Genomic DNA, 11,020 nt, shown 5'->3' on the forward strand with positions numbered 1-11,020 from the left:
GACATAAATTTAAAGTAGTAAGAAAGCTGTGAAAATTCCAACATCATTCAACAAGAATGAAATGAGGTTAAAAGGGAACGGCAGTTTACCGTTAGATTGTAATTTCAATTTTAAAACATTAATTTTGGATTATCTTTGCCATGTTTGTGGTTTCAACTAAATACGATTAAAAAAATTTACTATACAAATGAATAAAGTCTAGATTTGTTATCACAAGAAATTTTTAATATGGTTTGTGACAAGCAATATCAAAGTTATCAACTCTCAAGCTTCATGTTCTGAAACCAGACAACTCTCAGCAACAAAAAAAGTTGTGCACTGATAAACATAGGAGGCATATTGTATTTTTTAATTAAATATGAAAACATGAGCTGTGTACATTATTTTTTCCCTAGAAAACACAGCAATTTCAAAAGTTTATCATAAAATATTTTCATGAAATGAGTGAACCAGCAAACACATGCACTTGTGTGCCTTCCCCCCTCCCAAGATAAACGTGATAAAAGAGACATACGCAAATGTAAAAGTTAACAGAACAAGTGGCGTTTTGTTGTCATTTGGTTCTTTTTGGAAAGGATGGAATGTAACATTGTGCTCAACTTTCTATGTCACAACAAAAAATATTTGGTGCAATATTTTAACATTTTCTTTTTAAGTTTCAATCTGGTGGAGAAAAATACCTTTTTCTATAATAAAATATGTGTTCTTTTTAAAACTTAACTTTTTTGCACAAAATAATTTTGTAAACTGTCATTTGAAGGGCAAGGTAGGTGGTGCCATGTCAATGTCCTCCCCCCCCCACTTAAAAATGTGATCTGTTATCTGAAGCAAAACAGGGAAACACAAAAAAGAGCGGAGCAGAGGCTGCTTTGCAAAGAGAAAGAAGGGCGTGTCGGACGGGGGGAGAGGGGAGGGAGCGTGTGGTGGGACAGAAAAAAGTTAAAGGTCACTTTCGCCATAGAGTGCCGTGGAGAAGGACATGTAGTCCAGGGCACCGGGCACAGCATCGCGGCCGGTGTACGGTGCCATCCTAGCAATGCAATATTCAGCCTGATCCGGAGGCAGTTCCCGCCGCAGTTCATCCACAGTGATGTAGTTCTGCAACGAGGGCAAAGGAGAAGAAGATCGTTACTGTCTGAAAACCGACCTCCCACCCGCCTGCCCTGTCCCGCAGGGCAGTCAGGGACAGGACCCCAACGATGAGACTAGTGCCGTGCACCCACACCAGTAGCTCTCTGCTCATACACCCTGGGAAGAAGCGCAGTCGCTCCCTACCACTCGGAGAAGAAAACAGGTTTTTACAATGGGGAGAAAGACTGTTTTTGCAGGAGAGATGCCTAAAGAAAAGACCTAGAGGTAAGTAAGTTGGTAGCATAAGGCTGTGCCTTCTTGCTTACAGCGGAGGTCTTGCTGAAAGCAAACGGGAGGAAGCAGAGATTTAATTTGGATCCTGTCCCTCACAGGCAGGAGGTCAGAGCCGCTTGGGAGTTGCATTCCCTCTCTCCAGGAGCAAGGGAAGGAGCCCGCCCCATCAGCTCTGGCTGGAGGCACCAATGGAGGTGGCAGACAAGCAAGCACTTTGGACGGCTTCCACAGTTCCCCCAACAATCCTTGCCCTTCACAGCACGCCTTTTAATAAGCCAGCAAAATTTCTGATGCAAATTCGGCTTCTGGAGGCTCACCGAGCTGAGCTGAGTTAGCTCGGCTTCTCTCCGTGCAGTAGGGAAGAGTAGCTGCCCGTTTGCTAACCAGTATGTTGTCTTTAGCTAAGTGACTCAGGGGCATTTGCAGTCTGTCTGAACAACAGGTCAGGTTTTGCACCCTCTCTCTCTCTCTCTCTCTCTTTCTCTTTCCTGTGGCTTTTTATTCTCCCCCCCCCCCTTTCAGTTTAATGGAGTAAAACGTATTTTCCTTAATAATGAAATACTGCATGATTCATGTTATAGTCACTAGAGCCCATTAAATGCTGACTAGTATATTTCACGTACTGTAGAGAGTAACTGAGTTAGTAAGTCACATTGTATCCAAAAGGACCTATTTACTAAGTCATTAGCTTATCTGAATAGAATTTTCAGGCCTTGAAAGGCACTAGGACTGGCTTCAGTGAGGTAGATGCCTAAAGGACAGGTAGCAGAGGTTTCTGCACTACAGACTGTGAAAAGATTATTGGTGAAACATGGAAACCAGTACTGGATTTAAGGCTAACTCACTACAACCTGAGAAATTGTATCTCGCATTTCAAGTGAGATGAATAAAATCCTTGGCAAATATGGAGATGTATTAATATTACATGTACATATTATTTGTTCAATTACATAAAAGATTAGTGAGGGCTGTTACATAAGAAAAATAAGATTACATAACTTTTTTTTATCAGCTGTTTCCACTGATGATGTGAATTTAGAAAACAGATCCTGTGAGTTTTCCTACTTTTGACCAATTTGTATGATTAAAAGATGCTCCTCTTGCATATCTTCAATGAAGATCTCCCATTGGTTGTGTAACAGCTAATAGTGACACATGTATATCTGAGAAAGGTCACCTCAAGTTTACAGCTGCCAGTAATTAATAGTTTTTCAAGACTAATCAAGAACCATCTGTTGAATTTGTTCATACATTTTAAAATAACAAATTGCAACCAAGCTCTTAATTAAATTTTTAAAGCAAGAGTGGGCAGCAAAGTTCTGACTGACAGCTGAACAGGACTTTCAAGTGCCTTGGCAGGCTGCTCGTTAACCCACACTTGAGCCCTGCACTCCTCCAGCACTACACGATGTTCCTGTGAAAATCCCCTCCGCGCTAGAGAGTGCTTCCCTTGACACTTTCTCTTGGAGACAAGGGAGAAAAAGGAAAGCGGGAGCAATGCAGGGTCAGGAGGGGAATGTGTGGAGCCCAACCTTATCTCCAGCCAGGATCTTGAAGGAAGCCATGACCTGGTCAGCAGTGTCTGTATCTGCCGTTTCCCGGGACATGAAGTCAATGAAGGCCTGGAACGTCACTACACCCAAACGGTTAGGGTCGACGATGCTCATGATGCGGGCAAACTCTGCCTCTCCCTGGAGAACAAGAGAGTCATGTAAGCCTGGATATTTGGGCAGCAGTGCGACGGAAGTAGAGAGAAACTGCTCAACAGCACATCTCACAGCTAGAAGAACAAAGCCAAATAGAAAACACTTCTGTTTCTTTTCTGTTTGTTTGTTTCTTTTTTTTTTGTTTTAGTCAGGATATTCATTTTTAGTTTACAAGTTCTTCTCACTCATTTGTCCTTTGGAATAAAATATTCTCAGCTGTGCCCTAGGATAACATCCAGCTCCATCAGGGAACATTATTGCACACACTTCGGGGCAAGATGGAAATTTCTCTGTAATACATGCCATGCTAGATGTCTCTAGCACTATTCAAAGATCTGCATTACTTTTGTTTACTAAGAGAACATCTACAGTTCTCTTCAGCTGCCAGAACAGAAACCACCAAAAAAAATGCCTCTGGGGTTTTTAATAGCATCTGGTTCATCTTAACTAGACAAGCTTTGGAAAGGACTAGCGTATCTGGAATGGCCCAAGGAAGTAGCCTTTACAGGGGAGATCCTACACAGAAGTTTGCTACCAAAGCCAAAACCTTGTAGTGTAGTTTTATGCATTTTTGGGTGGCATATAAACAGAAGATCATCTACTCGTGTCCCTGGGACTCCTTCCTCCCAAGACAAGGAGGAGGGGAGTCTTCTCCTGGGAAGCGGCTCTTCTAACACATCTAGAACAGGATACCTTCAAGAGTAATTAAGGTATCTAATCAAATGTTACTGCAGCTTGTCACGCTACACTCAAGGGTCTGCATTAATACTGGACTGATGAGCAAGATACATAAACAGTGCTTTGCCTGACATCAGGAACAAAGATCCTGAGAAGTACAGCTGAGTATTTTTGCACTACGCTCTTCTCCTGCACCCTTTAACGAGCATCAGCATTTGGTGAAGCTTTCCCTATTTGGTACTGTGCCTCTCAAAGTCCCACACGTTGCTGTTCTGAATATGCAGCTACTCTGGTGAGGGGAAAGCTACTGGGAGGATGACTGGAACTTGAACTAACACGCACAGAGAGGAGCAGCACTTGAATGTATTCAGGGATGAGTTCGGATATACCTCCAGATGAGTTCAATGGATACCTGGGGCTGGGGAGGCTGTGTGTGCTGTGCAGAGCACAGGCACCCATACAAGGAAATTTATTTTTCCTTCCACTTGTAGCTACATCGTCCGATAAATATAATTCTTCCTTGAAATACACAGGAATTGGACAATGATTTCCATGTTGTTACGCTCAGCTACTGCTGCTAGACAAGAATTTTACACGCACCACTAATAATAGATTTAACATCCATTGCTAATAATTCTGGAAAATAAGTCTGTATTTACCTTGATTTGCTACACATTCTCCCTTTATTTTTGAAGGTGCCTACAAGAATCACTTTGAACAGGAGTGACAGAGGGCTCTACATTACCATATTGTAACCCATGGAGATAAGGCAGGCTCGGAAATCTTCACAATCCATCATACCAGTCTTCTTCTACAGGGAATGATGCAAGATGGGAAAAGCCAAGAGAGAAAAGGGAGACCAGTCCAGGGAGAAATGAACCCATAAGAGACATCACAAAGAATGAGTTTCAGGGGGGAGGAGATGGAAGGAAGGATTGACAGGACAATGAAAAACAATGGGGGAAAGTTCGTTTGTGAAACCATGAAGAAGCAAAGATGGTTTGGGACACAGAACAGTTTACACACAAGGAACATATTGATAATAAAAAACCAGGAATGATAGTATCAAGCATGGCAGATGGAGGCATGGACAAGAAAAGGAGTGTTAAGTGATACAGAAGTAAGTGGAATAGTTTGAAGACATAAAAGAAATTCTCCCAAGACAAACAATCAAGGAATTAAGAAGGAATAGACACCAAAGTACATTTAGAGAGGAAGTCGCATAGAAAAGGGATGGATATATAGTCAAACACAAGAACAGTAATGACAGATGGATTAAGACAAACAAGAAAAGAAAGGAAAAAACTGTTATTTTTTCACAGTTTAACATCTGGCTGTGTTCACCACTAGCATTCAGTACCTGTGCATCGTTTCCAATATCGTAACCCAAGCTGATGAGACAGGCTTTGAATTCCTCAGGGCCAAGTGTGCCGGAGTGGTCCTGGTTAAGCGGTGTGCCAGGCAGCAGGACATGCAGTGCCAGTGACGGTGTGGGGCAGGAAGAAAGGAGACACAGAGGAGATCAAAGGGAGGTGGAAGGACAACAAACAGGTGCACCATGCAGTGGGTGAGGAGAAAGGGAGAATGACATGCAGACAGAAAGACAGGGAAGAAAAATAAAAAGTGCACAACATTAGATATCACAATGACATTTCAGGATGTGCTAAAAATGCTCTTGGAACAGTTCCTTCTCAGAGAACTCATCACATCTTGAGAGCATTTGAATGACAAAAACAGTGGATGCTGAGAAGCCTCAAGATCTCCATCTCCCAAGTGAATTACTCGCATCACTGCTTGTTATCCATAGTGTCAGAAGCCCTCTGTTTCACTAGTAACCCGGAGTGCAGGTAAGCAGGCAGAGGCAGTGGGAAGCATTGCCTTAATCTTCTGGTCCAAAGTCCCACTAAAGGAGCAGGTGAGGGCAGGTATGTTCAGCAACACACCCAAGGAAGCTTAGCTGTCAGGGCATCCCAGGAACAGCCAAGGAAAACCAGCTGAAGCTCAGGGAGTGGTGTTACAGCTGTGTTTACCAGACCTGCACGTGAGGTGGAGCTTTGACTGGCAAAGCTATGTCAAGTGCTCAGCTCTGCAAACAGCACTGCTGTACAGCACAGCACAGCACAGCTTGGCAGCTGCTCTCCCCTTTGCTCATTCCTCACTCCACCAGTGTTTGGGTGCACCCATCAAACTATACACGAGCTGCCACAGGAACTGAGAATCCCCAGCTACCCTGCAGAATTTTAGCTCAGGACAGCCCCCAAGCACTGGAGAGCCCCTGCCTGCCACCACCGTCTGGCCAGATGGAGGAAGCTACAGACAGGATGGCTGGCCAATTCCAAGAGACCTTCCTCAAAAAATCAGCCCTTAAAGTCATGGTCAAATCTTCTAAAATTAAATACACTGTTCAAGATGGGAACCCCACGTTCTCTCTGCACCGTGGAAGAAGGGGCAAACAATACAAAGGTCCAAATATAAAATCTACAGGGCTTTACGAGTCCCTCTGCTAAGAAAAGAGGCCATGGGTTTTGTTTTTCTTGGGCAGCTAGAGAAGGGCTGAAATAGCCAGTGTTCAGCAATCTGAATGCATTGCCAGTCTCTGAGGGTGGGCTTGCAGCACTGCTCTCCGGAGACCTTCTAACAGTCTGGCTGGTGCAGTAAGTGGTGAAGAGCAACCCCTGTTTGCATCACCGGCTCAGCAGCCCTCAGCAGGCTGCTCACGGATTTCCAGGCAACACCAAAGCGGCTGATACCAGCGCTGGTTTCAGGCTCGGGCTGCTGACTCTGCTTCCCTCCATGACACCTTTGTGATTCGGGTTGTAGAAGGAAGAGCTGCAGACAGGCTGGCAAACCAACGCAAGGAGAACTTCCTTTAAGGAATTCCCCCTCTTACTGCACCCCTTATCGCCTTGGCGTGTACCTGCCCAGTAAGGTGAGGCAGGGTTTACATCAGGGTTTATTTACATTGTACAAGGCTGTGGTGTGTGTAGATCCTCCCATTTGCTCCCTATGACAGCAATACTGGTTTCTTCAATACAGGTTTATGTGACAGCACATCAGAGTGGAAGACAGCTGCTTCGAAGAATTTTATAAAAATCAAGACCATAATCCTCTCTCTGGAGGAGATGGGGTAAAAGTCTAACTTCCTAAATAAACCTTCAAACTTTTCCGTGCTTTAGCTTCATCAGAAAACTTAGGGAGTTTCCTGTGAAGATACACTTTTCCTCCCAGCCTAAACGATCACTTAGCAGTCTTCACAGGAATGACTGCTCCACAGGAGTGACATTTTTAAGAATGAAACATATTCTATTGATCTCGTTCTAATCACAGTGACTGTTTGTTTTTTATTGCACTGTGCAGTCTATGTGGAAGTTTGTGGCTTACGAAGCTGCAGTCAGCACTGACTTACCCTGTCAAAATGGTTGAAAGAAGCCCGGAACTCATTCATCTGTTCCTGGCTGATTCCTTTGGCATCACGGGTCAGAATCTGGTTTTCCACTTCATTGATAGTTCTAGCAATTGTTGTTAGCAACTGCTCCCAGCCCACTCGGATATGCTGGAAAAAGACAACAGGACAATTTTCAAATTTAAAGTAGCTCTTCTGCCTCAGAGGGCAGGGGACTGAACATGCTACTTGTTGCAAATTAAATCACCCTGGTGGCCAAGCCAGGAGAAGTCCATTTGCACAGAAAAGCTTTCTTCTCTCCTGCAGCGTGAGCCAACCAGATGTTTAAAATCTAAATTTTGACTGAAAAAAACATTGAAGAGGCCAATTCCTGATCATAAAAAAGTCTTGGTCCTTTTGCAAAGTTCCTTTGCCTCATCAGAGCAACACATTGGGGGCCTTTAACACAAGTGAGAATCAAACCCAGAGCTTCTAGGTCTTAGTTGGGCAGAAAACTTTCCTTACCAAGAAAATAAACAAACCACAGTGCTTGGAAGACATTGGTGCTCCACTGCCTCTGCTGTTGCTTAATGGAGAGCTGGCTAGAAACCAAAAGACAAGTTTCAAAGCCTGTCTGTTCTGCTGGACTCAACGTTGAACTCAGATTGCCTCCAACCTCAACAGAAAGCCAGACTCTGATTTGAAAAAGCTTTTGTTGATTTTTTTTCTTCTGCCAGGCTGTGGCAGCTCAAAACCACCAGCATTCCCCACGTCTTTCTAATCCCAGCTAATAGGCTGCCACAGCCAGGTGGCAGAAGAAACAGACCAGCCAACTTTTCAAGCAATACTGTCAATCTTATTCAGGTTATTTCTCTTGTCTATATTTGGAAGTAGGTTGGAAGTACGGCAAGGCAAAAAAGAAATTCAGCGACATGTTGCTGCACGCTTCGCCACACCGTCAAGCTCTTCGTTTTCCTGAGAACCGCAATATGTTGCCAGAGCAAGACGTGGCTGATGCTAAGTGGCCACAGCAGATGAGGCTGTCTGATCTGCCGCCAAAACATTTACCTCCATGGTGTAGTTGGTGTGCTTGTTGTCAAAGATAAGCGCTTCCTGGATCTGCTGGTGATCTCCTTCCAGCTGGTCAATCTTTGGTTTGTAGTTCACAATGCTCTTCTCGTACTGCCGCAAGTGGTTGAGCTGGTCCTCCAGGGTCCCATGCATCTCTATTGAAATGCGGCCAATCTCCTGCATGAGCAAAGCCAAAGGAGTTAGAAATGGAAGAACAAGCCTCAACACGCTTGATATTTATTGCAGCTATTTCATGCTCACACAGGATGATGATTCAAAAAAAAAAAAAAATCTCATGGAGCAGTTACTTTAAATGAGCCGAGTCAGTGTCAGCAAAAATTTTAGCAAAGCTCTGAATATTTTCCAAGTGAGGTGAGTCACGAGATGTGTCTAACACAAGGATACAAAAGAAGAGGAAACTGCAGTCCACAAGCTAGTTGTACCAAGCCAGATCTTTTCCTGATGAACCGTCTGCCACTAACTCAGGCCCTTCACACAGACATTTTTCTGTAATTACTCTTTTCTCTACAGCTCCTGCCATCAGTAATAGCTTCATACTTTTCCATCTCATCAATTCCAATTACTTTAACTCAAATATTACGCTGAGAGATCTCCCTTAAAAAGATGTCTCCTCCACTGATGCTTGACATGCTAACTGTATTAATTTTCTTATGTGTATCAAGACCACTGCTGTTAAATCAGTTACACAAAATATGCCTCCGATCTAGGCTTTTTAACTTGCTGCATATAAACACAAGTCTATTATAATACCAGTGTTCCGCATTTTAAGTCACGTTTTTTATCTCTGAACTAAAGTTAGTGGCAGAAAAGTACAAGCACTTCAGTACCCAGCATCAATCTTGGGATTCTCCACATTTTCTGTGACCGTTTCTTTTGCTGTACCCTGAAGGAATGACCGTGACAGCGATCAAGACCAAGGATAAGAATGTTGGTGAAGGTCACAGAGGAAAACAGACTGTTTCAAAATGAGCAAAGCACTACCTCCATCTTGGTCTGGATCCAGGGTCCAATGACATTGGCCTGTGCACCGAACTGTTTACGAAGTCGTTCATTTTGCTGCTGGCGAGCATGTTCTTCCATCAGGGCTTGATCCCTTCTGGGAACCAGCTGCCGCACCTACAGCAATGAGTAACCAAGTGTGAGGTTTATACATACAGAGGCACACGTATAGTGACTGCAGAAATTGCTGCAAGGAAGGGAGGAGTGAGTATTGGTGTTGAAAACTAGCAGTCATGAGGTTTAGGAGATTGTGGGAAGGCTCATGGAATGTGAATCCTATCTGCCATAGGATGCACACTGCAAACTCGTCTCAGGCCACGGAAGATGAGAAGTTTCCATTCGTTACTTGGGTTTTTGGTGGCCTGTGTTAAATGAATTGCAAGACGCTGCTCAGATCTCACTTTGGTGATTTTGCTTTGTAGGAAGAACCATCAGCACAGCTGGTATGGAAAGTAGCTGCTCTTTTAGGATTACAGCAAGGGAAGGTTACTTGGCTGCCAAGATAGAACATCTGAAGGATTAAATGGTGAAAAGGGATAACTGACTCAGATGCCATACTTGCTTGTCAGGTAAACTGAGGACTGAAAACCTCAAAGCTTTTAATTAAGCACCTTTCATTAGAAAAATAACAAGTAAAAGGAATCTGACACCCCTTAGGCTTTTATATGAAAGATCTCTATCCAAGCACATGGCAACTGAGCCAAAAACAAATGACAAAAACCCCTCCAAAACTCAGCAGTATGCATGAGGGCAACTGAAGAGTAAATAATTCATTTTCCAGGGCCCCAGTGATTGAGCAGCAGCATCTCCCACACTAACTTGCAAGGCTGGAAAGAACTCACATGTTCCCATTTGCCATTGATCTCGTGTGGGGTGATCGTAGTGTAAGGATTCGTTCCTGCCATGTTGACATGGTACGTCTGGACAATCTTTGAGACTTCATTGTGGATTCCCAGGATGGCCTGTCGCTCCTTGTCGGCATCTGGCAAAGTGGCTTTGAACTGTTCATGAGCTGTGGTCAATCCCTGCAGAAGGAAGGCAGCAGCAAAGGGAGGGTAAGAGCATTAGCTACTGAATAGCCTCCTCAGCAAATATATTCCTGCAAAAGTGACTGCAAAAGCTTGATACTCCCAGTATACAAAGCAGGTTATTCTAATACACTTTTCAGGTTCTCCTTGCATCACTAAACAGGCTGGTTTAAGTAGTTAAATGATGTGAAGTCTTGTTTTCCCTCTGTTTTTGCCCCATGGTGACCAGTGACAAATACCACATCCCAAGAAATGGTGGAGTAATTCTGGCTCATGAAACTATTTCTCTAACACTGCTCAGTGACTGCCTGCCAGCCTCTTTGGGAAGAAGACCTGACTGCCAGCATTGCCCTAAAGCACTCATGTCTCACAAGTGTAGATGTGCCATGTTTTTCTTCTCCCACTAGTTACGCACTACTTCTACACCTAAGGTAACTCCAAATGAATAACGAGCCGGATTCAGTCTGATCAGAGTCAGAACTAGGTGAAGGTCTTCCAGCCAAGAGCAAACTTGCACAGGCAACATATGCTCCTGCCACTGAAAAACAGTTCCTTCTCCCTGAACACAAGGGGCCCTTTCTGTTCCCCGACTTGCTGCGGTGCCCAGACTGTGCTCCAAGGACCGATGGCGGGGGCACGCTTGCTGGTAGTTTGTGGACAGCTGACAAGCCAGTTGGTCTTGGCTCATCTCCCACTGCTTCTACAGGCCTTTAAGGTACTTCATCCCAGAAGCCTGGAAGATCAAGACTAGGGAAGCAAATGCAGGGAAA

At 44.1% G+C, this 11,020-nt stretch overlaps 1 protein-coding gene across 3 annotated transcripts in view; it reads right to left on the minus strand.

Moving 5' to 3' along the window:
* Positions 1-203: 203 nt before the first annotated feature.
* The window catches only part of LOC104270419 (alpha-actinin-1), a 45,715-nt gene continuing 34,898 nt past the window's right edge, over positions 204-11,020 (minus strand). Inside the window, exons 14-21 of one of the 3 annotated variants that reach the window (XM_009864782.1) lie at positions 10,065-10,247; positions 9,205-9,339; positions 8,200-8,379; positions 7,156-7,302; positions 5,110-5,190; positions 4,495-4,560; positions 2,898-3,056; positions 204-1,098 (exon numbers count right to left, since the gene is read on the minus strand). In XM_009864782.1, coding sequence (XP_009863084.1) covers positions 940-1,098; positions 2,898-3,056; positions 4,495-4,560; positions 5,110-5,190; positions 7,156-7,302; positions 8,200-8,379; positions 9,205-9,339; positions 10,065-10,247 — 1,110 coding nt within the window. In that variant the 3' untranslated portion in view covers positions 204-939. The remainder of the gene's footprint in view (positions 1,099-2,897; positions 3,057-4,494; positions 4,561-5,109; positions 5,191-7,155; positions 7,303-8,199; positions 8,380-9,204; positions 9,340-10,064; positions 10,248-11,020) is intronic. The other 2 variants (XM_009864783.1, XM_009864781.1) reach the window with 2 other exon arrangements.

This window comes from Apaloderma vittatum, unplaced genomic scaffold (assembly GCF_000703405.1).
Source record: "Apaloderma vittatum isolate BGI_N311 unplaced genomic scaffold, ASM70340v1 scaffold41952, whole genome shotgun sequence".
Classification (NCBI taxonomy): Eukaryota; Metazoa; Chordata; class Aves; order Trogoniformes; family Trogonidae; genus Apaloderma; species Apaloderma vittatum.